General features: G+C 40.2%; 1 protein-coding gene across 1 annotated transcript in view; it reads right to left on the bottom strand.

Annotated features, from left to right (window-relative positions):
- Positions 1 to 896: 896 nt before the first annotated feature.
- Positions 897 to 26,509, bottom strand: part of LOC140486199 (cilia and flagella-associated protein 47-like) — a 482,883-nt gene continuing 457,270 nt past the window's right edge. The window contains exon 65 of the mRNA XM_072584990.1: positions 897 to 1,361. Within this exon, the coding sequence (XP_072441091.1) occupies positions 1,155 to 1,361 (207 nt within the window). The 3' untranslated portion in view covers positions 897 to 1,154. The remainder of the gene's footprint in view (positions 1,362 to 26,509) is intronic.

Here is a 26,509-nt window from a genome sequence, read left to right as displayed (position 1 = left end):
ATGGGAAACATTTCTGACATTTGTGCTGCATCCTACGTGGCAGTAGTTTTCAACCACTAGAACATTTGCTGCTTGATAATTGACACTGATGCAAAGAAATATTGCTGCCATATTTAATGGACTTCCTGGGCAACCATTTTATTTTTCTCCTCCTCTCCTTTGTTCCTGAGTAGTTTGTGGAAAGGATAATGAGATAAGCATTTAAGGGCTAGTTGGTCAAGTGCACAAGGAAGAACAATATGGGGTTTTGCTGATAGAATTAGATGTGGAGGGATAGGTGAAGACTCATGTAAATCATACTGGCAGCAAGAACTAGTTAAATTAAATTTCTGTAATGCATTTTTCATACAATTGTATGTAATGTTATTTTCTTTTGGATAAATGTATACTTCATGTCGTAAATATGCTAGTTATTGTGCGATCAGTTTCAAAGCATGACAACATTAAAACTGCTTTTAATTATGTGCATGTTCCAAAAGGATTCAAAATGTTATCGCTAATTCTCTCTCCATAGATGCTGCCACACAGCTGCGTTTCTTTGGCATGTTCCAGTTATTTCACATCTGCAGCACTTCATTTTTATTTTAGTTCTCATACATAATAATAGTGCTGTATCACTGTGATTTAAGCATGCATTTATGTTTCAGTTCACCTTTTTTTCAACATTGGAGAATGGAGGAAAACTTTGCAGATAGTTGTCCTGCCATCTCTAACAGGTTGACAATAATTATTTCCTTAGTTCTTTTAATCAGAAGATGGGCATTGATTAAAAAAAGTATTGCCAAGACAGATTGATTTTGCTGACAGGAAAGCGTAGGCATTTTCAGAAAATCATACATATCAGACAGATGATTAGGTTGATTAGATTTGATTTATATAAAATAAAAGTGGGCACATACAGACGACTTGTTTTATTTTTGAAAGCAAAATATTTTCAATTGATAATGGTTACATTGATAAGATTTATTGGAAAAATACAATGCGATAGATATAATAATGTAGCATATACGAGATTACTGTTAATAAAAATATGTTCTTCCATGTAGAAAGTCAGATTTGAATGATGGGCTTTTATTTAAACAGACAAAATAATCTACATTCTTCAGAAAATGAAAGGTAACATTTTATTTCATATTTACTTTGCTTTAATTGTTTTATTTATAGTGAACGAGAGGAGCGCCTTTTAGAGGAGAGGACACTGCAGTTGTTATCACCTTGAGGTTTTCTTTGATGAAGTTACGTTGCTGGACTGCAACAGTCTGCTTGAAGCCTTTGTGGACAATTTTGCCATGCTGAACATTAGGAGGAATGTACTGGGGATCCAAACCATTGATCTCATACATCCATTGCATATCCACGGTCTATAAATGATAAGAGATCGTGCAAAATTATTTTTATGTTAGATGCAGTGCAATACTATACATATAAAATTCAACGCTGTGAAATTCTAATGATCCAATTATATCACAAAGAGGGCAGGATGATCTTTTGCTCATTGAGTCCAAAATTCCTGGGTCAGCTCATTAACATATTGCCGGGTGGGAAATTGATGCAAGTCCTACCAAGAATATTAAGTTTAAGAATTACATACTTCCATATTAAGTTTGACAGCAAGCTACTTCAGTACACATTAGGAATTTTAATCTAAGCATAGTTAATACACTGGTCAGAAAGAGGAAAGTCACTCATATCTGTTCAGGTAAATAGATTAGGATGTATGGAAATAAATATGTACTAAGAGTCACTACAAGAAAAACAAAATCACATGTTCAACAAAGATATACATAATCAAAATACCACAGATGCTAGATATCTGCCTAAAGGACAGGGAATACTGGAAATACAAATACTCCTAAATCTTATCAGGAACAGTTCTGAGAACAACTCCCCACTCTATTAATATCCCAAAATTCATCACCAGCCTTGCACCTGCACCATTTTTACAGGCCCATCGTGTGCTCAGACAATCACTGTCAGTCCAAAACTACCTTGCACAGTTTCTGAGATAGCAGACAGGGCTAACTCATGATCCAGCTTTGCAGACAGACAGCTGACAAACACTCAGACGGTGGGGCTGCCTGGCATTCACCTCCTCAATCTGTATGCTGACAGCATCCTCACTGTGACTACCCCAAGTAGCTGACTGACTGCTTTCAAGCCTCTGGACTGGAATCAGTGGATGATATTGACATAGAGTCAGGAGTCCTGATTGAAGGTTATTCTCCCTCCTTGAGGCCTGCTGACAACTCTGACAAGCTTCCTTTCTTTCTGTCTGTACAAAATGGCAAGGCAAGGTAGAAGCAACATGGATCTCGTATCTCTGGCTGAGGGGGCCCAGTGCAGAAGATAAGGTAAGGCAAGGCAATACTGGAATGCTGACAGCATCCAGATAGGCTCTGAATGAGTGGGCAATATAAGAGCAAGCAAAGAGCCTGGAGATGCAGCCTGGTCCAGTCCATGAGCTGAGCACAGGTACTGAATGCAGAGCATCTTTGCAGTAGTATTAGCATGATAATTGCCAGTGCAAGTCTGATGTGCATCATTGCATTGCAGAAGTGTTACATAAGTGGACCAGCGATGTTCTGTAAGGGTTATTAGAAGCTGCCAGATTTCAGATGCCAATTTCCTTGAGATGCAGCCCGGCTTCCCAACAAAATGGCCCTTTAAAACAAGCACCGAGCTGCATCTGGCAGGAACCGACTCTGATTTTCATCATAGGTTCCATACATTTACGTTGTTTAATAAGATAGGAAGCTACATATTAATGAGGCAAGGCGTTTAACAAGCAATAATTCCACGTCATTGACGACTCACTGCTGCTGACTGAGAATCTTGCCACATCGCTTGTGAAAAGTATTCAATTGGTGGAGTGGGATGCTGCTCATGTCAAGGTCAGCCTCACCAAATGCCTTGTCCAATTCTGCCACAAATCTTGGCATAGCCCATGTAACTTAGACACTTATTTGTGTCTGTCAATACAACAGAAAACACAAAAACAGAAAACACAGAGAGTAAGCCATGGACTGATAGTGACAAATTGAAGGTCACTACCATAACATAGAAAAAGTATTGGACAAACGTAAGGAACTCAAATACAACAATTTCCTCAGATCCAATAGCTTACATCTTAGAGTTCTGAAAGAGGTGGCTGCAGAGATTAGTGATGTATGATTTTCCAAAATTCACGATATTCTATACCTGTCCCAGGGGTCACAAGTTAGCAAATGTAATACTGCTGATCAGGAAAGGAGAGCAGAGAGAAAACAATGTACTACAGGGCAGTCATTCAGAAAAATGTATGAGTTTATTATTAATGAAATTTTAAGAATGCATTATAAAGTAAAAACAATATGAAAAGGAAATCATGCTTAAAACATTTACAAGAGTACTTTGAGAATGTAACTAATAGCATAGATAAAGGGAGACTCTATAGTTGTAGTATACTTGGATTTTAAAATGCATTTGACAACCTGAGACACAACACCCATCAACAACCTGGGTGCTACCATTGACTACAAACTGAACTGGACTAGCCATAAATACTGTGGTTACAAAAGTAGGTCAGAAGTTAGGAATCCTGCAGCCAGTATGCACCTTCTGGCTCAGGGAGAAGCTGTATGTGATAGAAATGTCACTGGATTTTTATTCCAGGCCCGAGGTTTGGGGACATGAGTTCACACTTCAGCCTGGCAGATGGTGGCATCTGAACACAATAAAAACCTTAAATTAAAAACATACCTAGCCTAATAATGCCTGTATTATCACTGTCAATTCTGGAAAGAATCTGCAACTTTACCTGGTCTGGCTGACATTTTACTGTAGAGTCACAGCAATGTGACTCTTATTGAGGACAAATGTATTAGGTTACAGGAGGACATAAACAATTAGTAAATTGGGCAGATCAATGGCAGATTGAATTTAAGAGTGTAGTGCTGGAAAAGCAGAGCAGGTCAGGCAGCATCCGAGGAGCAGGAGTCTCTGAGCTCCAGCATCTGCAGTCCTCACTTTCTCCCAAATTGAATTTAATCCTGTTAGATGTGAGGCGACACACTTTTCACCAAGGAACAATGAATGGCAAGACACCAGGAAGCTCAGAAGAACATAGGGATCTTGGGGTGTTTGTCCACAAATCCCTGAAGGGAGCAGGACAGATTAATAAGGACATTAAGGATGCACATGGGACACTTTCATTTATCAATTGTATCACAGATTATAACAACATGGGCCGGATGGGATTTATCCGAGGATCCTCTGAGAAGCCAGGGAGATTGCCGGGCCTTTGGCATTGATCTTTAAATCGTCATTGTCTACAGGAATAGTGCCAGAAGACTGGAGGATAGCAAATGTGGTTCCCCTGTTCAAGAAGGGGAGTAGAGACAACCCCGGTAATTATAGACCAATGAACTTTACTTCAGTTGTTGGTAAAGTGTTGGAAAAGGTTATAAGAGATAGGATTTCTAATCATCTAGAAAAGAATAATTTGATTAGGGATAGTCAGCACGGTTTTGTGAAGGGTGGGTCATGCCTCACAAACCTTGTTCAGTTCTTTGAGAAGGTGACCAAACAGGTAGATGAGAGTAAACTGGTTGATGTGGTGTATATGAACTTCAGCAAGACGTTCGATAGGGTTCCCCACAGGAGGCTATTGTACAAAATGTGGAAGAATGGAATTGTGGGAGATATAGCAGTTTGGATCAGTAATTGGCTTGCTGAAAGAAGACAGAGGGTGGTGGTTGATGGGAAATGTTCATCTTGGAGTCCAGTTACCAGTGGTGTACCGCAAGGGTTGGTGTTGGGTCCACTGCTGTACGTCATTTTTATAAGCGACCTGGATGAGGGGGTAGAAGGGTGGGTTAGTAAATTTACAGACGGCACTAAGGTCGGTGGAATTGTGGATAGTGACAAAGGATGTTGTAGGTTACAGAGAGACATAGATAAGCTGCAGAGCTGGACTGAGAGGTGGTAAATGGAGTTTAATGCGGACAAGTGTGAGGTGATTCACTTTGGTCGGAGTAACCGGAATGCAAAGTGCTGGGCTAAATGATAAGATTCTTGGTAGTGTGGATGAGCAGAGAGATCTCGGTGTCTAGGTACACAGATCCTTGAAATTTGCCACCCAGGTTGACAGGGTTGTTAAGAAGGCATACAGTGTTTTAGCTTTTATTAATAGAGGGATCGAGTTCCGGAACCATGAGGTTATGCTACAGCTGTACAAAACTCTGGTGCAGCCGCACTTGGAGTATTGTGTACAGTTCTGGTCACCGCATTATAAGAAGGATGTGAAAGCTTTGGAAAAGGTGCAGAAGAGATTTACTCGGATGTTGCCTGATATGGGAGGGAAGGTCTTACGATGAAAGGCTGAGGGACTTGAGGCTGTTTTCATTGGAGAGCAGAAGGTTGACAGGTGACTTAATAAAGACATATAAGATAATCAGAGGGTTAGATAGGGTGGACAGGGAGAGCCTATTTCCAAATGTGGTGATGGTGAGCACAAAGGGGCATAGCTTTAAATTGAGGGGTGATAGATATAGGACAGATGTCAGAGGTAGTTTCTTTACTCAGAGAGTAGGAAGGGTATGGAATGCTTTGCCTGCAACTGTAGTAGATTCGCCAACTTTAAGTACATTTAAGTCGTCATTGGACAAGCATATGGAGGTACATGGAATAGTGTAGGTTAGATGGGCTTCAGATTGGTATGACAGGTCGGCGCAACATCGAGGGCCGAAGGGCCTGTACTGCGCTGTAATGTTCTATGTTCTATGGAGATCATATTGGAATTGATTAGAACTTTGGTTATATCACAGCTAGATTACAGGTGTGGCTGTAGTCATGACACTGAAGGAAGGATGTGAAATCACAGGAGGGGGCGCAAAGGGAATTCACTGGGATGTTGCACAGAATGGGGCATTTCAGCTATGAATAGAGGCTGGAAAAGCTTGATTTGCTTTCTTTGGAGCAGTGAACGTTTGTTTTGGTTTGCGGGGTGGTGTGGGGAGCCTGATAGAGGTGTATAAGCATGGACAGGGTAAATAGAAAATTGCCATACTCCTCAGTTGATCGGTGCATAACAAGGAAACATAATTTCAAAGTGAAAGGGGAGAGGTTTAGAGGAAAATATTTTCACCCAGAGGTTATGAGGGAGCTGGGACTTTCTGCCTGGGAAGATAGTTTAAGTGGGAAACCTCACAAATTTTAAAAAGTACTTGGATGAGCACTTGAAGATTTTAACCCTTGCCTAGTATGGCAAAGTAGAACTGGCATAGGTAGTACTATATTTTGGAGGGTGTAGACATGATGGGCTGAAGGGCCTTTTCTATCCTGTGTGATTCTATGATTTAACTGCCTTCTGAGCAATTAGGAGCAGGCAATAAATGCTGGCCTAGCCAGCAATACCCATATTCCATGAACAAATGAAAGAAAGTTCCCCATAGCTTGCCCATCATTTATAAGGCACAAGCTAAAAGTATGATGGAATACTCTGCACTAGCTACAACAACATTAATGAAGCTGAACACCATCCAGGACAAAGCAAAATGTGGTGCTTGATTGGCATCAGATCTGCAAACTTGCTCCACCACTGACACTCAGTCGCAACAGTGTGTACTATCTGCAAGATGCGCTGCAGAAACTCAACAAGGCTGTTAGGCAACAACTTCTAAATCCATGATCACTACCATCTAGAAGGATAAGAGCAACAGATACGTTGGAATACCACCACCACCTGCAAGTACCTCGACAAAGCACTCACCATTTTGACTTTGACACATTTTACTATTCCTTCCCTACTGGTGGGTAAAGATCCTGAAACCCCCTTCCTAATGGTATTGAGTGTACCAACACCAAATTCACTGCTGCAGTTTAAAACAAAGGCAGCTCATTACTATCTTCTCAAGGGCAATTAAGAATGGGCAATAAATGTTTGCCCAGCCACCACGGCCAACATCCCCAAATTAACAAAAACATTTGCATTTACGATAAGGGCTCATGGAGTTGACACAAGATATTAGCATGGACATAGGATCGGTAAATCCTCCAAGAATTAGTGTCAGGCCTCATTTATTTACAATCTATATTGATGACTTTGATGTACAAATTGTCTGACAATACAAAACTTGATGTAAGTGGAAACCATGAGGATTGTACAAAGAGGCTGTAAAAAGATATAGACAGATTAAGTGATTGAGCAATAAACTGGCAAATGGAGTATAATGTGGGGAAATATGAATGTATCAGTTTGATTGTAAGGGTAGAAAAACAGAATAAGTCCTGAAATGCTCAACATGATCATGTTCAAGTACGTTCATATAGGACATTGATATCCTCCCAAAAGGAACACAAAGTTCACATAGTATAACAAGACACAATTCAAAAGGCATATTGCAAGAAATTTTGGAGATCAAGAAGGAGCAAGCCTTGTGACAATTATACAGGACTTGGGTGATACTTCAAATGAAATTGGTCTCTTTATTTAAGGAAGGCTACATTTGCATTGTGGCAATAGTGCAAAGGTTCACGAGTTTGATCCCTGGGATGAAGGAGCTGTCCTATGATGAGAGGCCGAAGAAATTTTGTTTACATTCTCACGGTTTGTAAAACCTCACTGAAACATTTTGAAGGGTCTGACAGGATAGACGCTGAGAGGTTGTTCGCCTCCCCAGGGAATCTAGAAAATTAGGGTGCAATCTCAGGTTAAGGGGCCATTCATTTAGAACGGAGAGGAGGATAATTTTCTTTGAAAAGTTGTGAAACCTTTGAATTCTCTACTCTTGAGGATTGTAGATAATCCATTGTTGAATATTTTTAAGGCTGTGATAGGCAGATTTTTGGCCTCATGAGAATCAATGGATTTGGTGAGCAGCTGGGAAAAAGAAGTTGAAGCTGAAGACAATCCTTGTTTGCACTGAATCGTAGACAAGGTTCAATAGGCCATCTCATCTACTTCTGTTCCTATTTCTTATGCTGTATATTTACTTGGATACTTATACTACTGAGGATTGAAAGCATTTTCAGATACTTTTTCTTTTAACAAATTCAGAGATAGTGAAAAAGAAGAAAATAAATTTATATTTGCCATATCAATAGAATGTGCCCACTCTGTAATACACCTTATAGTTTATATTCATCAAGTTAGATAAAATCACACCTTGATACACATATTGTCCTGATGAAGAGCTGATACTGGGGTGATGCGCATCGCACAAGAAACCTGGAGGATGTTGTTGGAATTGAAAAATGAAATGACTGACTGAAATCTAGGAAGATATTAACTTCTGGCTATTAAGCATTCAGAACATGATCTCAACAACCTGCAGCATCAAGGTAAGCTTTTCATCTCTGCCTTAATGAGTTCAGAATGACAGGCTGTTATTTCTGCACCCAGGCAAACTGATCTACATGTTGTTGCTGTTTTGCATCCAAAATGAAATGGACACAGGGAGTACACACTTTGGTGTTACTGTGCTGGATGCCATTCTGCGTTGGTTCATATTGCCGATATTAGGAGTGAATGTTAAAGCTGTGCACACTAGAGCTGAGCCACCATCTGACACTGATTATTTCTCGCATTCACGTTGCAGTCAGTGTCCTTTCTTAACACCACTGTCATGATGGCAAAAAGCTGAGTTTGCATGACTCCATTTGAACGTCCACATCAGCTTGATGTTGTGTGGTTTCTACTATTGCTAAAGTGGAAGCTGTAACACTGGCCACATCATGGTCAAGTCTGAAACCTCCTCCTGGAGTTGGCCATCACTTACACACTGGACGAAGAAGGTAGACAGGGAACTACAGGTCAGTTAGTCTCTCAGCAGTTAGCAGTAAAATACTAGAACCTATCATTAAGGAAACTAACAAGGCACTTAGGAAATCCCAGCATGATCAGATAAAGCACAATTTTATGAAAGGAAAACTGTATCAACAATCATTTTAGATATTTTCGTGGATACAATTGGTCAGGTTGATTAAAAGGAACCAGCGAATCTTGTATATTTGAATTTAGAAAAGATATTTGATAAAGTCTCATATAAAAGTTTAATACATGGGATTGTTGAGTTGGGGAATATATATGATCAAGGTTATGGAATAATTTAGTGAATAGTCTGCATGTAATAGTGATAAACAAGGAAGTTTCAAGCAACATGTTATAACAAGTGAAGTGCTGCAAGGATCAATGTTGTCTTCTCTGCTATTTACCAACTATATTACTAATTTAAATTAAAAGACAGAATGCAATATGAATAAGTTTGCAGTGGTTATAATGAGGTGGAGGTGAAGAAGGACAGAAAGTGAATCAAGAGGATGTAGGTAAATTAAGCGATTGGAGAACAAGACGGCAAATGGAGTATAATGTAGAAAAATAAGAGGTCATTCACTTAGGTCATAAGAATCGAAAAACAGAATTTTTTTAGAAGGTATATAATTTTTAAAAGTTGAGGTTCAGAGGGCTTATGTGTAATCATACACGGAACACAAAGTTAGCATATAGGTAGAGCAAGGAATTAAGAAGGCAAATAGTAAGTTAAATTTATCACAAGGCTATTAGAGGACAAGAATTCCACAGGGCTTTAGTGAGACTACATTTGGAATACTATGCATAGTATTGGCCTCCATTTTTATATGCACTGGAAAGGGATTTACAAGCATTGTAACAATGGTCATTAAAAATGCTGTAGAGATGAGAGGTTGATGTTATGATGAGAGGCTAATTCAATTGGGTTTATTTTTTTTCTGACATTGAGAAGAATGAGAGGTGATCTAATTAAGCATACAACATTCTAACTGGCTAGGTACTGAGGCATTATTTCCCCAAGCTGACAAGTCTGGAACATGGAAGCAACATCAGAATAAGGCTTGAGACAAGGAGACATTTCTTCACACAGAGAGATGTGAATATTTGGAATTATGTATCTCGAGTGTTGTGGAACATCTGAGCTGTAAAAGACAGATTCTTTGGCTCAAAGAAAATCAGGGGATATGGACAGTGGGTGGGAAAGTAGAGCTGATTCTAAAAATTAGCTAAGAGGGAACAATGGATTTATCAAATATTCCTTCAGTGTGTTGTTGTCTATTTAATTTTGACTTGAGTGCAAATGTGAGCAATCACTACAGTGATCCTTTTTAATGCTGTTGGCTGTCACCACAGCTCGGGGTAATCCTCATTTCCAATAAGCAAGTCAATGTGCTTACTTCTGCAGAGATACAGACAGCCAGAAAATGAAATTAATCAAGGTAATTCTCCATATTCTGGGTATCGACATGCAGCCATCTATGCCGATAGTTGGATATTATATGGTTACTAGGGGAATGAGTTCATTTTCATTTTACACAATCTGTTTGTCAGAGCATTCACAGTAACCTAGTCATGTGATTAATGGTTCACTCACTCATTTGTGTTGATCTTCTATCTAGGGATCTAATCTGTCTTGGAAAACAGATTTAAGTTATTTCAGTAAATTGTGCAAATATTTGTACAAATATGTTAGCTAACCTGGCAGAAGTCAATGTTGCCTCTTAGGCGAGAAGATTAATTACGGTGGTCACTTTGTGAGGCATAGTGAGCGTTCTCTGGTCCTTAACAACAGTTATATATCTTTTTGGATAATACAGGAAATTTTGGCAGTTATTCTAAAGTTTTCTGGGCTGAGCCTGAGCCTGGGTTACCTTTTAACCCTAATACTTGTGTTTGGGAATCTGAATGAGGATTTAGTCGGATACAATGTTTTTTGTTTGAGTGTGGCCTATATACCCTCTTCTTCCTCTGTAACATTTATAACAGAGGGAAATTTCCATGGTAAAATCTATTTCACTATTTTAAAAGATAATTGGAAACACTCAAAATAAAACCGAGTCTCAGAGAAAACATGGAAGTGAAACTAGGAACCTAAACTTTAAGCAAAAATAGCAATCCAAATTAAGGTTATGACTAACGCTGTAATAGCATTATAACAGGCTAAGAAAATTGATGAATGTTTCCAAAGCTTTTTATTATATAATCTATAAAGATGTTTAAAAAAAAATAGAGGATTAATATGGTCGGTACAGAGAATCCATTTCCAATTAGGTGGGAGGGTGGTGGTAAGCCAGAACAAAAAAGATTATAACTTTAAATTCATGTCATTCAGAAGTAAAATCTGGAAGACTGAGATTGAAAAATGTTTCTTAGATAATCACTTTGAGACATATACATCAAACGTTCTCAAATGCAATTGAAGCTTTTATAAAAATGAGTGACACATGGACCAAGAATCTGAATGTTTAATTTTTGTTCCATATTCCTACATTACAATACAGGAACAAGTAAACAATAGCCAATTAAAACTCCTGATGTATAAATGATTTGCCATTTACCTAAACACTTTCTATTCCCATCTTTTGGTGTTAATTTTTTTGTATACATGGCTTGAGCTTCAGAAATTACATTTACAAATTCTCTCATCAATATTTGTAAAAGCTGAAAATTGGCACTGATTTACAATTATCTGGAATTTGTTGATTACAGCATTCAGGAAATGAGCTGACCTGTGTACTTGTCTGCAAGCACTTGTTAAAAATAAGCTTCAACGTGCGTTAATAACTCTGACTGAAACACAGCAAAGGGAATCTGAAAGTCTGACTGTAGCAAGATCAGGCTGAAACACATGGCCTATAATTATACATTTTGACAATAAAATTTTAATCCATTCTGATCTGCCTCAAATCAAAATATTTTACATATTTAACATGTTTCCAGTACAAAGAAAGAATTTTGAATATCTTCAGAATGTCCCTAAGTCATTCATTATAAACAAATTATCATTTTAAGTGCAGATTCTGTTGTTATGTTAACCCTATATTAATCTTCAGCAAGGAGCTGAAAACTACTGATCATTTAATTTCTGGAAGTTAGCATAATCCCATCAGCAAAGCACATACCCATCTGCTCCAATTCATATTACAGCAGTCAATTTACTGCAACAAGATGTCACACAGCTCAGATGCACAATCACTTGACATATATTCTATCTGATATTGGAGGACACATGTTGGCCAACACCTTTTAAATTTCAAAGAAAGCTGTGGAATCTCTTAGATGCACTGTAACAGGAGGAAAGATAATTTTTTTTTCAACCACTTCTGACAGTATTGAATTGTAGTGTTAGCTGCGGGTAATTTTTTCAAGTCCTCAAGTAAGGTTAGAACTTATGACCACCTGACTCATGGATAAAAGCAAAACTGAAATAGAATCTCAGATGGAAATACATCTGTCACATAATGCATACCTGCTGTACACAGAGGATAATGTCACTTCTAATAAACAGTGGAGATATAAACCAGTTTCCAGATCACAAGAAGTAATTATACTTTAAAACCTCTTTATCTATGGTTCCTATTTTTTCTACTATTTTCGGTGAATTTATCACTGCACTAAGCTTTGGATCTAAAAGCTCGATTCTGGCAAAATGCCCAAACTATCTGTTGTAGGTTGACTTAATCCTCGGACTTATCTGCTGATTGCCTTTACTGTTCATACTTACCTTAATTGGAGATTAGTCTACAAAAGACTTATCTGTTACAAAGTTGTTCATTAGAGAAGTCAATTAGAATGAATAAATATGTTTAAAAATGTGAACCTTTACTAAAGACATATTTTAACAGACTATGATTTATCAGTGGTCATTTTATTTGGCTTGCCTTGACTTCTGTATTTTTCCTCAGTTAAAGAATGGAAGAGTAGAAGCAGAGATAGGCCATTCAGCCCTTTGAGCCTATTCTGCTATTTAAATAGATCATGGCTGTTCTCCTGTGCCAAAATCATCTCTTCTTAGATTCATAGAGTCATAGAGATGTACAGCACGGAAACAGACCCTTCGGTCCAACTCGTCCATGCCGACCAGATATCCCAACCCAATCTAGTCCCACCTGCCAGCACCCGGCCCATATCCCTCCAGACTTGTTTTTGTTATGTTGAAATTTATCAACCTTGATCTTCAGGGTACTCCATGACTGAGTCACAGTCTGAGTGGAGAAGTCCTCCTTTATCTCAGTCCTGAATTACCTACCCCTTATTTTGAGATTGTAACCACTGGTTCTCGAACCCCCAGCCAGGGAAAACATGTGCTCTCCTGATCCCTATAAAAGTCTCGTATGTTTAAATTAGATAACCTTTCATACTTCTAAAGTCCAGACAATGCAGATCCATATTTAATCATTCCACAAAGGATAATCCTTCCATCCCAGAAATTAGTTTGATGACCTTTTGCTCTATTCCTTCTGTGGAAAGTATATTTGGCAAGCAGGCAAAACTGCACATTATAAGTGCTCCAAGTGTAGTCTTGCCAAGGCTCTGAGATAATTATTATAAGAGTCAAACCCTCCAGTATTGAGTGCTAGGATGTCATTTACCTTCCTGATTATTTGCTGCACCTCTATGTTAACTTTCAGTGACTCATAACCAGGGAACACAAGTCCTTTTAGAAGTTCGACACCTCCAACCTCAGCCTTTAATAAGTATGCTGGATTTCTGTTTTCCATTTAATGTCGATAACATTATATTTTTCTGCATTGTATTCCATCTTCCAAATGTGTGCCCACTCACTGAGCCTCTTCAAATCCCTTTGACGTCTCTTTGTATCCTCCTTCCAACTCAAAATCATGCATAGTTTTGTGTCATCTGCAAACTTGGAAATATTATAATTTAACCCACATCCAAATCATTAAGACATATTGTGAATAACTGGGGCCCAAGCACTGATCCTTGAGGTACCACTCTAATTACAACCTGCCAACCTGAAAATGACCAATTTATTCCAACTCTCAGCATTCTGTCTAACAACAAGTTCTCAATCCATGCGAGTATATTCCCCCTAAACCAAGGGGCTCCAATTTTGTTCACGAATCTCTTGTGAGCGGCTTTTCTCAAAGCCTTCTGTAAACCTAAGTACACATTCTCCTTAATCTGCTGAGACCATCATAGCACACAGAATTTTGGAAGATGACCACTAATGTATGTGCAATCTCTACAGACTCATCTTTCAACAGATCAGATTCAGGGATTTGTTTCCACTGAATCCCAATTTTTTTGGTCTTGTTCTACTTTTTTACTAATATTAATATCTTGCAGTTTATCGTTTACACTGATCCCTCATTTCTCCATAACTTCTGAGAGGTTTTAGTAACTTCCTTTGTGAAGACAGACACAAAGCATTTGTTTGGTTTCTCTGCCATTTACTTATTTTTCATTAGAAATTGTTCTGACTCTGTAACAGATCTACATGTGCTTTTCTTCATCCTTTCCTTTTTACACAACTTTGGAAGCTCTTATAGTTAATTTATGTATCTCATCAGTTTATTTTAATGTTGTACTTTTCCCTTCTTAATCTTTTTATTTAAAGAATTGTAATATATTCCCAAACCTTAGAACTACCATTTTTTGTCAAGCCTATATTGCTTTTTCTTTAATGTAATCGATGACATACTTTTTCTGTCACAGTTAGAACATTTACTTTGTTAGTTTCTATGTATAAATGGAATGTGCTTTTCTTGTAAACTATGTATTAATAGAGAGCCATTACCATCTACCACCACACTTATTAATATAGCTTCCCAATTTATTGTAGACCATTTGCTTCTCATAACTTAAACTACATTACTTTCAAATAATGTAAAATGCTATCATATTATACTTAAACTTTTCTAAAGGCTCTTTTACAACAAGATTATTAATTATCGCCTCCTCAATGCACGATATTAGATCCAATATCATGCATTTACTAGTTGGTACTGCTCTAGAAAACCATTTTGTAAATATTTCAAGAATTTGTATTCTGTAACATTAACACTATTTAGGATTACTTAATATCTATGTTGATTGAAAATTCTATGATGACTGTATCAGCGTTGTTACATGCACCTCTTGTATCCTGATTTATACTGTGATTTAAATTGCCTTTGTTTGGTGGGCTTTTAACAATTCCCACCACAATGTCCAGCCCTTAATGTTTCTTAGTTCAATCCAAATTGATTTTCCATCGTGGACTTTCAATCTAAAATCACCAGCTTTTCCCAGCTTCTTGCCCTTCCTGAATGTGGCACACACTTGAATATTCAGATCTCAGCTTTGTAACCATGTAACCATGTCTCTGCAACAGCTAGCATGTCATATAGATGAATGTCTATTTGAAATGACACTTCATCTGATTCATTGCTAATACTAAGGGCATTTAGATTCAGACTCTTTAATTCTTTTTTTTACTTTGGCTCCGTCTGCTTTCTCATTCTGAAATTTTAAATCACTATCGCCTTCTGCCAAAACCTTTTATTGTCACCGTATGTATTGTCTTAACATTTCAGTTTCATATTCGCAATCTTTGCCAACATGATTCCTTCCTCCCTCTATTTAGTTTAAAGGTCTCTCTATTTCCCTAGTCAAAGAACTCATTAGTACACTGGCTCCAGTGCAGTTCAGATACTGATACAGCCCTCAATTTTCTGAATATTTGCACCTGAGCAGATGATGCTAACTGAAACTATGTGAAGGGGTATATGCCCTGGTAACCTTCCCAGTTCCTGATGTGTTGTAATGAACACAGCTTGGCCTCCAACTTAAAAATTCTGGTCTAAAACTCAAGATGCTGACACTTAAGACAGATGTGTTTGCAATGGATTGTTGCAGAACCCTGGAACTTCTGCAATACATCCCATGTCCAGCCATTATTATTGTTTACACTATGCATTTTTAAAAGTTTAATTTATAGCTCTCATTCTCATATAACTCCCCTCTTTCATTCAACTCCGTGCACTCGAGCAGCACTCTGTACAGAAAAACAGCACTGAGGAAGCCTTGTGCTACATTTGAACTTTTTATAAAACAATGAGTCAGCTCTGCCAAAGCAGAGAAACAAGCTTCAGTTAATTGGTTTCCTAACTATTTAAAGCTGCTCGCAGAGAGCTTGTACATCCCTGTTCAAGCCTGGAAGAAACTTAATTCATTCCTTTTCAGCATTAACTGATCTTTTTAAAACAATAACTTCCTGTTAATGGCTAGAAGTAAACTAAAATAGACTTTAGAGAGAGATTAATCATTAAGATTCACTTACTCACCTACCTCCTGGCTTCACACTGTGTTGCCCACATTTGTGAAGCATTTAATAAATGATATAAATGCAAGCTAGAACATCTCAGTGGTAAAAAAAATTATGTAGTTCATTGATTATTTAAACACTGTCACTTAATCAGTAATCTGTTCTCAGATTAAGTGCATTGTTTTTAGATTGATGGTTTACTAAAACATATGTTTGCAGTTTAAATTCATTTCAGAAAAAAACAAGCAGGCAGCAGTCAAAGATACAAATTCATCATGAGGGATGTGTCTGCAATTTGGCATCAGCTGTTGTGAAGGCTTACTGTTATGAGCTGAACCCACAAAAAGTTGTACAGACCAAATAAGCTGCATATGCAAGTTCTTGAGGCAATAAGCAGAGGAAGTTGAAGTAGCAACCTTTAACATAGACCCTCCACTTCCTTTGCATTTGACATGCAATTTCGAACTCAGATGCAAACACAGCCTGACCAGGTTGGTGCATTTAAATTACTTTTAAATGACATCGGTGTGGTGATGCAGTGTTTCCTGCCTACTCTGAAAGCTGCATGCTGTCAAATTGATAAGAGAATATTATAATTTGCCTGTTCATAGTGAGTTTCTGTAAAAGAGTACTTTGAGACTTAATGATTGCATCTTGCTCTTCTTCAGGAGCATAGCATGGCAGTATTGCCAAACAGGAGGCCTCACACAGAGTCGATCAAAATACAACTGGGAATTTGTTTTCCTGCAAGCTTTTGAGCCCTGCATCACTGTCCAAATTTCTTTCTCCTGTATGGTGTGACCATTGAAACTCAAAAAGTATGTGTAATTGCTTTTAAAATGGTCTGCACTTGCAACTTCATTTCGGTTCAGATGAGGTTAAGTTGATAATTGGCTAAATAAATATACTTAAATATTGCAAGAGTTGTGAAGCTCAATAGTACTGCATTCATTATAACATACTTCGAATTACATTTAAACTTACCATTTCTTTACTATGTAAGTTTTACTTTTATGAAGACTTTATTTTTTGAACATGGTCTGAAATGGGAAAATTACTGATTTAAAGACAAAGAATTGAAATGGAATGCTGCACACATTAAAAACAAGTTACCTGACATTTGTTGTAAGTGCCAATTATGCTCCTGTTTGTTCAAGAAAACGTGGAAATTTCTTTCGCAGAAGAGCTAGAGCTACAGCCAGTCGGCAATGCATTAATGGAGCTTTGGCCAGCAACAAGTAGCTGATTGATTACTTACAGTGTGGAAACAGGCCCTTCGGCCCAACAAGTCCACACCGATCCGCCGAAGCGCAAATCACCCAGACCCATTCCCCTATATTTACCCTTTCACCTAACACTACGGGCAATTTAGCATGGCCAATTCACCTAACCTGCACATTTTTGGATTGTGGGACGAAACCGGAGCACCCAGAGGAAACCCAAGCAGACAGGGGGAGAATGTGCAAACTCCACACAGAGAGTCGCCTGAGGCGGGAATTGAATCCGCGTCTCTGGCACTGTGAAGAAGCAGTGCTAACCACTGTGCCACTGTGCCGCCCACGGTGATTGGTGTCTGGACTAGTGACCAGTTTACAAGGATAAAGGCCTTCTGCCTACCAATAACTATGTGATTGGCTCCCATAGCTCAGCTGATTGGCTCAACAGCTTGGGATATGAAGATAGAGGTAGAAGCCATCAAAGCTCTGAAAGGAAAGGAACTATTTACCTCTGCAATAAAAGCATCTCAAGCCAGTTTATTTTCCCTCATCAGTTGCTATAAGATGTGGCTTTTAACTAGTAAGTCAAAGACCATTACAAGTGAAAGATCTGTCACCCATTGCCTCCTGAAAATGAGGGAAAAACAGCTGGAAAAGGAAAACTGATATCAGAATTCAGATTATCTAAAGGATTACCTCATCAGACAGTGTAGAGTGAGACCATTGAACTGCCTTCCTAATCTTTCCCCCCACCCGGAACAGCCATGATTTGTTTGTGTCTGTGTGTGTGTTTGTGTGCATGTGTAAAGGGTGGGGTTTATAAGTGGGTTGTGATTTTCATGAGTAGAGGTACATGTTGATAGTTCATAATTGTTTATCTGCAGTTAAAACCTATTTATTTGTAATAAATAAGTATTCTTGTTAAGTACAGAAACCCGCTTTGTACTTTCTGTCAACCTGAGTCTAAAAGACAAGTAAATTGGGGGAATTCTTCATTAATTTTAAAAAATGTTATCTTTTGTTCAGACTCTGAGAATAGTTGGGCTTGATTTCCAGCATGTTACTCCAATGAGATATTACGCTTGGAATAAACGTAAACGTCCTGTTAAACACTTAAAAAGAAGTTGCCTGATTATTGATGCTTTTATTTTACATTCCAAGCCTATAAAATGAACTGAATGATATTGCTGCTTTCAGAGGTGCCAAAATTAATCTAAATAGAATGCCTTCCCTGTAACCTCCACGGTCAGCAATTCCTCACAAAATGTAACTTGACCCTGAAGCGAGCAGCACTGTTTACTTGTAGAAGCAAGCTGAACAACTCAGCTCTGCCTGTTCAGGCCAGCTACCTTGTTAATAACAATCTACTCTGATATCAAATATCTCGAAATCATTCATATTCAGTGACCAGAAAATGACATCAAGCACTAGAATTTCACTTCAGAATTTATTGTGAAATGTAAAAGGTTGCCACGTACCGGCCAGCTGGAATATATTCTACAAAATGAAGAAATGCCAATACCGGCAATGTGAAACGCTACCATAGTCATAGCAGCCTAAGATCTGTCAAACAGTATAACCATAGTATCAATGGCATGGAGTAAAACGCGACACTGTTTGGAAAGTTTTGTAATCTTAAGATGCGAAAAGATTGAAGGGGTGGAAATCATGCTAGCTTTCACCTCTCAGAAAAGAACATTGCGTAACGTCTTGTAAAGCTGCCCAAATTGAGATCTTTTGGATACAAGGCTTTTACTTTCTAAACTTTTGTCTTTTTATCAAGCTCAGGAGATTGATGAATAGCAACCGTGAGGCAATGCTGCTTATTAAGGCAACCTTATTAGGCAACAAGGTTCCATTTTTTATAATTAACACTAGAAAACAAGGTCCTATTCAAAATAGATATGTTCAGTGCCCAGCACCTCTTTCATATTTATATTTTGTTTTAAACTAAAGGACAAACTAAAAGTTTAAGCAGTCCAAATAACCAATTTTCCAGTTTAAGACTGTTCCTATGACAAAACTGTCCTTGTTTCTCTTAGAATGTCTCATTTGAATCTGGAATACGAATGCTACATTCAAACTTAACCAATGTATAAAGAATTACAGATTAACTTTATTTGCACAATGCAGCAACTGAAAAAACAGCATAGCAAACCTTTTTTCAGCAATGTTTTGAATTGCCTTAGCAACCTTCAGAAACAAACACAGCTAAGTAACAACTGTTCCTCTCAAACCAATACAGAAAATAGCATTGCCGTAAAGGCCTGATTGCTCCGAGATCCAATTGCTTTTTGAACGTTAACAACATACTGACATTTAATTGCTGTGTAGAATCCAATTTGGTTTCAACCGAGACAGAATATGCAACCTGCTCAACAAATCTATATTAAATTGCACTTAAACTTAAGAGGTCACAAGAACTTACTAGTGAAAGATTTCATTCCGAGTTCCACAGTCTAATGCTGTATGTGACCAGTTGCATTTTCTGCTTCCTGAAAATCTATAATGCCACATTTTAATTTCAATAAAACTCTGATTCAGTAGCATTCTATTATAACTCTGCATTATGCAAAGTGGCAATACAACAAGCATTCTTAATGTGTAATTTCACTTCAACATTTGCTCAATATGATCTAACATATTTACATTGAAAACATTAAATAGCAGGAAGATCGAAGCCATTATGTTTGGTCCATTCTACAATATGCATTTCTCTGCTATTGACTCTGTCCTTCTCCCTGGCAACTTTCTGATGCTGGAACAGTCTGTACACAACTTGGGTGTCATAATTGATTCAGAAATTAGCTTCTGACCATGTATCATGCGATCTTAAGAGGCCTATTTTAATTTCCATAATACTGCCTGATACTGCCTTTGCTACATCACATCTGTTGCAGGAACCCTTATCCATGTCATTCTTATCTTGAGATTTGACTTGTCCAACATATTCCTGGCTGGCCTTTCACATCCTACTCTTCAGGTCATCCAAAACTGTGACTTTACTTGCAAAAGTTCTAATCACCATCAGTCCTGTGCTTGCTAACCTAAATTAAATCCAGGTTGCACAATACCAGGATTTTAAAAATCTTATCCTTGCTTTTGAATCCTACCATTTCCTTTTTCCTCACTATTTCTATCATCTCTTCAGCCTCACAACCCACCATGATATCTAAGCTTATTCAATTCTGACAATTAATCATCCTCATTTTTAATTGCTTCAAAACCATTGGTGGTCTTGCTTTTAACTCCCTAAACCACTCCACTTTCATTACTTCTCTTTTCACCTTTTAGAGGCTTTATCGAAACTACACGTTTGACAAGAATTTTGGCCATGTGTCCCAATAAGACCTTGTGTGATTTGGTATCAAATTCTGCTACATAATGCTCCTCTGATGTTTACTAGATTGTTGTTTCTAACAGAGCATAATATTCAATTAGATTTGTGCATTTAGAATGTTAATACAATTCAAAACAGATTCGTGCACGGGCCATATTGCTTGCAATGCTTTTTGTTCCTTGCGTGGGGTATAATATGGAAGATTTTCTAGAATTTCTTACTCCAATTTTCACACTCCAATTCTTTTAACCTTATTCACATAAGGGAATAATAAGTCTCATAAAGTGTTCATAAATTTGAATCCAGGCTTTGAAGGATTTTTGAAAATAACATGGTCAAATTTCTCTCCAGTGTTAAGATTGGCAGCAAGTGAGTGTGAGTTCATGAATGCTGAAATGGGTCCTTTTCCAAGGTTTAGTGCAATTAGCATACAATGGGCAAGCTGCAGGTGTGTGTTTGGGTTGGCCACCAACCTGGGGTTGGCTGAGTCCCAATTAGGGATGGAGAAGTCACATCTTGTGGCAACTCTTAAATGCTCATGTACAATGAAGGAATGGCTCAGAATGAATAATGTATCTCCAGAATTACTGCAGGATACAGTCAGAGGAGAGACATATTTTTCTCCAGCATTTTAAGGAACAAGAAGGCAGAAGGCATAAACAACTAACCAGGTAAGCAGCAGCAATCATAGACAGAGGATAGGAAGTTATTTATTGTAATGACCTAACCAGATCAGAAAAATGAATTTGTTTGAAAATTCACCACAAACTGTGATTTAAACCCTTTCTCCCCACTTTACTAACTTGCCACAGCTCCAAGCTTTTACTTCCATATATTTGATTGCCTCCTTATTTATGGTATTACATTATTCTATCCATCCTTGTTTTGTAACATGATCCACACGTTTCATCATCATCGTAAGCTAATCTATGGCACAGGTCTGTTTCTACATTCATCGTCAAAAAGAGCACAAAATGTAAAGAATACATTTATGAGCCACGGATTACCAGACCTGTAGCATATTTCCCTCTGTATCCTGGAGGAAATGAGGAAGATAGTGTCCTTCACAGCCACCAATAACGTGTGTCAGCTTAACTCCAGCTGGTAGCAGGTCTTCTTCTGGTATAGTTAAGATGTTTGCCACTACCTAACATAGCAAGGTCAGTTGGTAGAATCACTGTTCTTTCAAGAGTTTGTAAACCCATGAGTATGGCTGCTGTGTTTTGCAAACTGTCTTTGTCCTATACAACACCTTGTTGTGCAAGTCATTACTGTGGCTAATAGTGAAGATCTCCTTATTTTGATATGCTATCAAAATGTGCAACTTCTTTCCAACCCAGAATTGTCAGTTTCCAAGCTTCAAAAATTTTGAAAATGCTGTATTGACTGGTTGGACCAAATGGTCTGTTTCCATGCTGTAAGACTCTGTCAACACAATTAGATTAGATTCCCTACAGTGCGAAATAGGCCCTTCGGCCCAACAAGTCCATATCAACCCTCCAAACAGTAACCCATCCAGACCCATTCATCTACTTCCTACTAATGCACCTATCACTTTGGGCAATTTAGCATGGCTAATTCACCTGACTCACACATCTTTGGACTGTGGGAGGAAACTGGAGCACCCGGAGGAAACCCACTCAGACACATGGGTGCAAGCTCCACGCTGACAGTCACCCGAGGCTAGAATCAAACCTGGGTCCCTGGTGCTGTGAGGCAGCCGTGCTAACCACTGAGCCACTGTGCACAATTGCTGTTGACCAAACATTTGCGAAAAGAAACTCAGATTCCAACCGTATGCTTTAATTCAGATGCAGCAGTCATAATTTTAAAAGCCAATCTGAACAGTGGCTGAATCTTTCCAGAGTCTAGAACCCTTGCTGGCCATGTTAAATTTAAAAGAAAGTATATTCAGAATTAATGACATCTCATTAATGTCTCCCAAGAATGTTAATTACAGCAATAAAAACCCACCACATACACTTAATAATAAAACAACTGCAGCAAGCAGGATACTTGCATCAAATGGCACCTCTTTGAAATTGGAAATGGGTGCACTGGAATAAGCTATCTTTTATTCCTTCAGGGGATATGGCTGGATCAGCAATTAATGCAGACTCTCATTTCTATTTGCCTTTTAGGGGAAGTTAATAATGTAGAGATATTGTTACAGTATTAATAATCAGGAGCCTCAGGCGTTGCGCTGGGGAGATGGTGCAATTTGAATTCCCAAAAAATGAAGTGCAACTCTATAATGATCATGAAGCTGTTGCCAACTACCGATTAAAAACCATTCTGCTTCACTACTGTTCTTTAAGGAAGGAAATCTGTTGTCCTTACCTGGTCTGGCCTCCATGTGACTCTGGACCTAAAGCAAGTGTTAAGAGAATTAAGTGATTCCACAACCACTGGATCAGGTCCAAGCTCTGCTCACCCACCAAATCCAATTGTGGAATGGTGGTGGATAATTACACAACTCACTGGAAGAGAAGGCTCTACAAATATCCCAATCCTCAATTAAGGGAAAGCTGATCACATCAGTGCAAAAGATTATGCTGAAGTGTTTGCAAAAATCTTCAGCCAGATGTGCTGAATGGATAATGTCAATAAACTGCTGGAGGCTTTGGATACTGCAAAGGCCTTGGACTGACAATATTCTGACAATAGTACTGTGAAGAATTGTTCTCCAGAACTTACTCCACCACCAGGCAAGTTGTTCCAGTGCAGCTACAACACTGGCATCTACCTGACAATGTGGAGAAGTGCCCAGGTAGGTCCTGTACTCAAAACGCAAGAGGAATCCACATCAGCTATCAGTTTACACTCAATCATCTGCAATGTGATGGAATAAATCATCAACACTGCTATTAAGAAGCACTGGTTAAATAATATCCTGCACACTGAAACTCAGTTTAGGTTCCATCAGAGCCATTCAGCTCCTGACTTTCTCATAATCTTAGTTTAAACAACAAAAGTGCTGAATTCCAGAGGTAAGGGTGAGAGTGAGGTAAGAGTGAGGTGAGAGTGAGGTGAGGTGACAGTGAGAGTGAGGTGAGGGTGAGAGTGAAGTGAGAGTGAGGTGAGAGTGAAGTGAGAGTGAGGTGAGGGTAGAGTGAGGTGAGAGTGAGGTGAGAGTGAAGTGAGAGTGAAGTGAGGGTAGAGTGAGGTGAGAGTGAGGTGAGAGTGAGGTGAGAGTGAGGTGAGGGTGAGGTGAGAGTGAGGTGAGAGTGAGGTGAGGTGAGAGTGAGGTGAGGGTGAGGTGAGAGTGAGGTAAGGTGAGAGTGAGGTGAGGGTGAGGTGAGGTGAGAGTGAGGTGAAAGTGAGGTGAAAGTGAGGTGAGGGTGAGGTGAGGGTGAGGTGAGAGTGAGGTGAGAGTGAGGTGAGGGTGAGGTGAGAGTGAGGTGAAAGTGAGGTAAGGTGAGAGTGAGGTGAGGGTGAGGTGAGGTGAGAGTGAGGTGAAAGTGAGGTGAAAGTGAGGTGAGGGTGAGGTGAGGTGAGAGGGAGGTGAGGTGAGAGTGAGGTGAGAGTGAGGTGAGGTGAGAGTGAGAGTGAGGTGAGGGTGAGAGTGAAGTGAGAGTGAGGTGAGAGTGAGGTGAGAGTGAAGTGAGAGTGAAATGAGGGTAGAGTGAGGTGAGAGTGAGGTGAGAGTGAGAGTGAGGGTGAGGTGAGGGTGAGGTGAGAGTGAGGTGAGGGTGAGGTGAGGGTGAGGTAAGGGTGAGGTGAGAGTGAGGTGAGGGTGAGGTGAGGGTGAGGTAAGGTGAGAGTGAGGTGAGAGTGAAGTGAGAGTGAAGTGAGGGTAGAGTGAGGTGAGAGTGAGAGTGAGGTGAGGGTGAGGTGAGAGTGAGAGTGAGGTGAGGGTGAGGTGAGAGTGAGGTGAGGGTGAGGTGAGAGTGAGGTGAGAGTGAGGTGAGGGTGAGGTGAGGGTGAGGTAAGGTGAGAGTGAGGTGAGAGTGAAGTGAGAGTGAAGTGAGGGTAGAGTGAGGTGAGAGTGAGGTGAGGGTGAGGTAAGGTGAGAGTGAGGTGAAAGTGAGGTGAAAGTGAGGTGAAAGTGAGGTGAGGTGAGGTGAGAGTGAGGTGAAAGTGAGGTGAGAGTGAGGTGAGAGTGAGGTGAGGTGAGAGTGAGGTGAGGTGAGAGTGAGGTGAGGGTGAGGTGAGAGTGAGGTGAGGGTGAGGTAAGGTGAGAGTGAGGTGAGGTGAGGGTGAGGTGAGGGTGAGGTGAGGTGAGAGGGAGGTGAGGTGAGAGTGAGGTGAGAGTGAGGTGAGGTGAGAGTGAGAGTGAGGTGAGAGTGAGGTGAGAGAGAGGTGAGAGTGAAGTGAGAGTGAAGTGAGGGTAGAGTGAGGTGAGAGTGAGGTGAGGTGAGGGTGAGAGTGAAGTGAGAGTGAGGTGAGAGAGAGGTGAGAGTGAAGTGAGAGTGAAGTGAGGGTAGAGTGAGGTGAGAGTGAGGTGAGGGTGAGGTGAGAGTGAAGTGAGAGTGAGGTGAGAGTGAGGTGAGAGTGAGGTGAGGCTGAGGTGAGAGTGAGGTGAGGGTGAGGTAAGGTGAGAGTGAGGTGAGGTGAGGGTGAGGTGAGGGTGAGGTGAGAGTGAGGTGAGAGTGAGGTGAAAGTGAGGTGAGGGTGAGGTGAGGGTGAGGTGAGGTGAGAGGGAGGTGAGGTGAGAGTGAGGTGAGAGTGAGGTGAGAGTGAGGTGAGGGTGAGGTGAAAGTGAGGTGAGGGTGAGGTGAGGTGAGAGGGAGGTGAGGTGAGAGTGAGAGGGAGGTGAGGTGAGAGTGAGGTGAGAGTGAGGTGAGGGTGAGGTGAGGGTGAGGTGAAAGTGAGGTGAGGGTGAGGTGAGGTGAGAGGGAGGTGAGGTGAGAGTGAGGTGAGAGTGAGGTGAGGTGAGAGTGAGGTGAGAGTGAGGTGAGGGTGAGGTGAGGTGAGAGGGAGGTGAGGTGAGAGTGAGGTGAGAGTGAGGTGAGAGTGAGGTGAGGTGAGAGTGAGGTGAGGGTGAGGTGAGAGTGAGGTGAGGTGAGAGTGAGGTGAGCTGTGAGTGAGGTGAGAGTGAGGTGAGAGTGAGGTGAGGGTGAGGGTGAGGGTGAGGGGAGAGTGAGGTGAGGGTGAGGTAAAGTGAGAGTGAGGTGAGGTGAGAGTGAGGTAAGAGTGAGGTCAGGTGAGGTGAGGGTGAGGTGAGGTGAGGGTGAGGTGAGAGTGAGGTGAGGTGAAAGTGAGGTGAAAGTGAGGTGAGGTGAGAATGAGGTGAGAGTGAGAGTGAGGTGAGGGTGAGGTGAGATGAGAGTGAGGTGAGAGTGAGGTGAGAGTGAGATGAGGTGAGAGTGAGGTGAGCTGTGAGTGAGGTGAGAGTGAGGTGAGGTGAGAGTGAGGTGAGAGTGAGGTGAAAGTGAGGTGACGTGAGGTGAGAGTGAGGTGAGGTGAGAGTGAGATGAGGGTGAGGTGAGGTGAGAGTGAGGTGAGGTGAGGTCAGAGTGAGGTGAGAGTGAGGTGGGGGTGAGGTGAGGGTGAGATGAGGTGGGGTGAGGTGAGAGTGAGGTGAGGTCAGAGTGAGGTGAGAGTGAGGTGAGGGTGAGGGTGAGGTGAGGTGAGAGTGATGTGAGGTGAGGTGAGGTCAGAGTGAGGTGGGGGTGAGGTGAGTGTGAGGTGAGGTGAGGTGAGAGTGAGGCGAGGTGAGAGTGAGGTGAGGGTGAGGGTGAGGGTGAGTGATGTGAAGTGAGAGTGAGAGTGAGGTGAGAGTGAGGCGAGGTGAGAGTGAGGTGAGGGTGAGGGTGAGTGATGTGAGGTGAGGTGAGAGTGAGAGTGAGAGTGAGGTGAGGTGAGAGTGAGGCGAGGTGAGAGTGAGGTGAGGGTGAGGGTGAGGGTGAGTGATGTGAGGTGAGGTGAGAGTGAGAGTGAGGTGAGAGTGA

The sequence above is a fragment of the Chiloscyllium punctatum genome, chromosome 15 (assembly GCF_047496795.1).
Source record: "Chiloscyllium punctatum isolate Juve2018m chromosome 15, sChiPun1.3, whole genome shotgun sequence".
NCBI lineage: Eukaryota > Metazoa > Chordata > Chondrichthyes > Orectolobiformes > Hemiscylliidae > Chiloscyllium > Chiloscyllium punctatum.
This window is presented reverse-complemented; position numbering and strand designations above follow the sequence as displayed.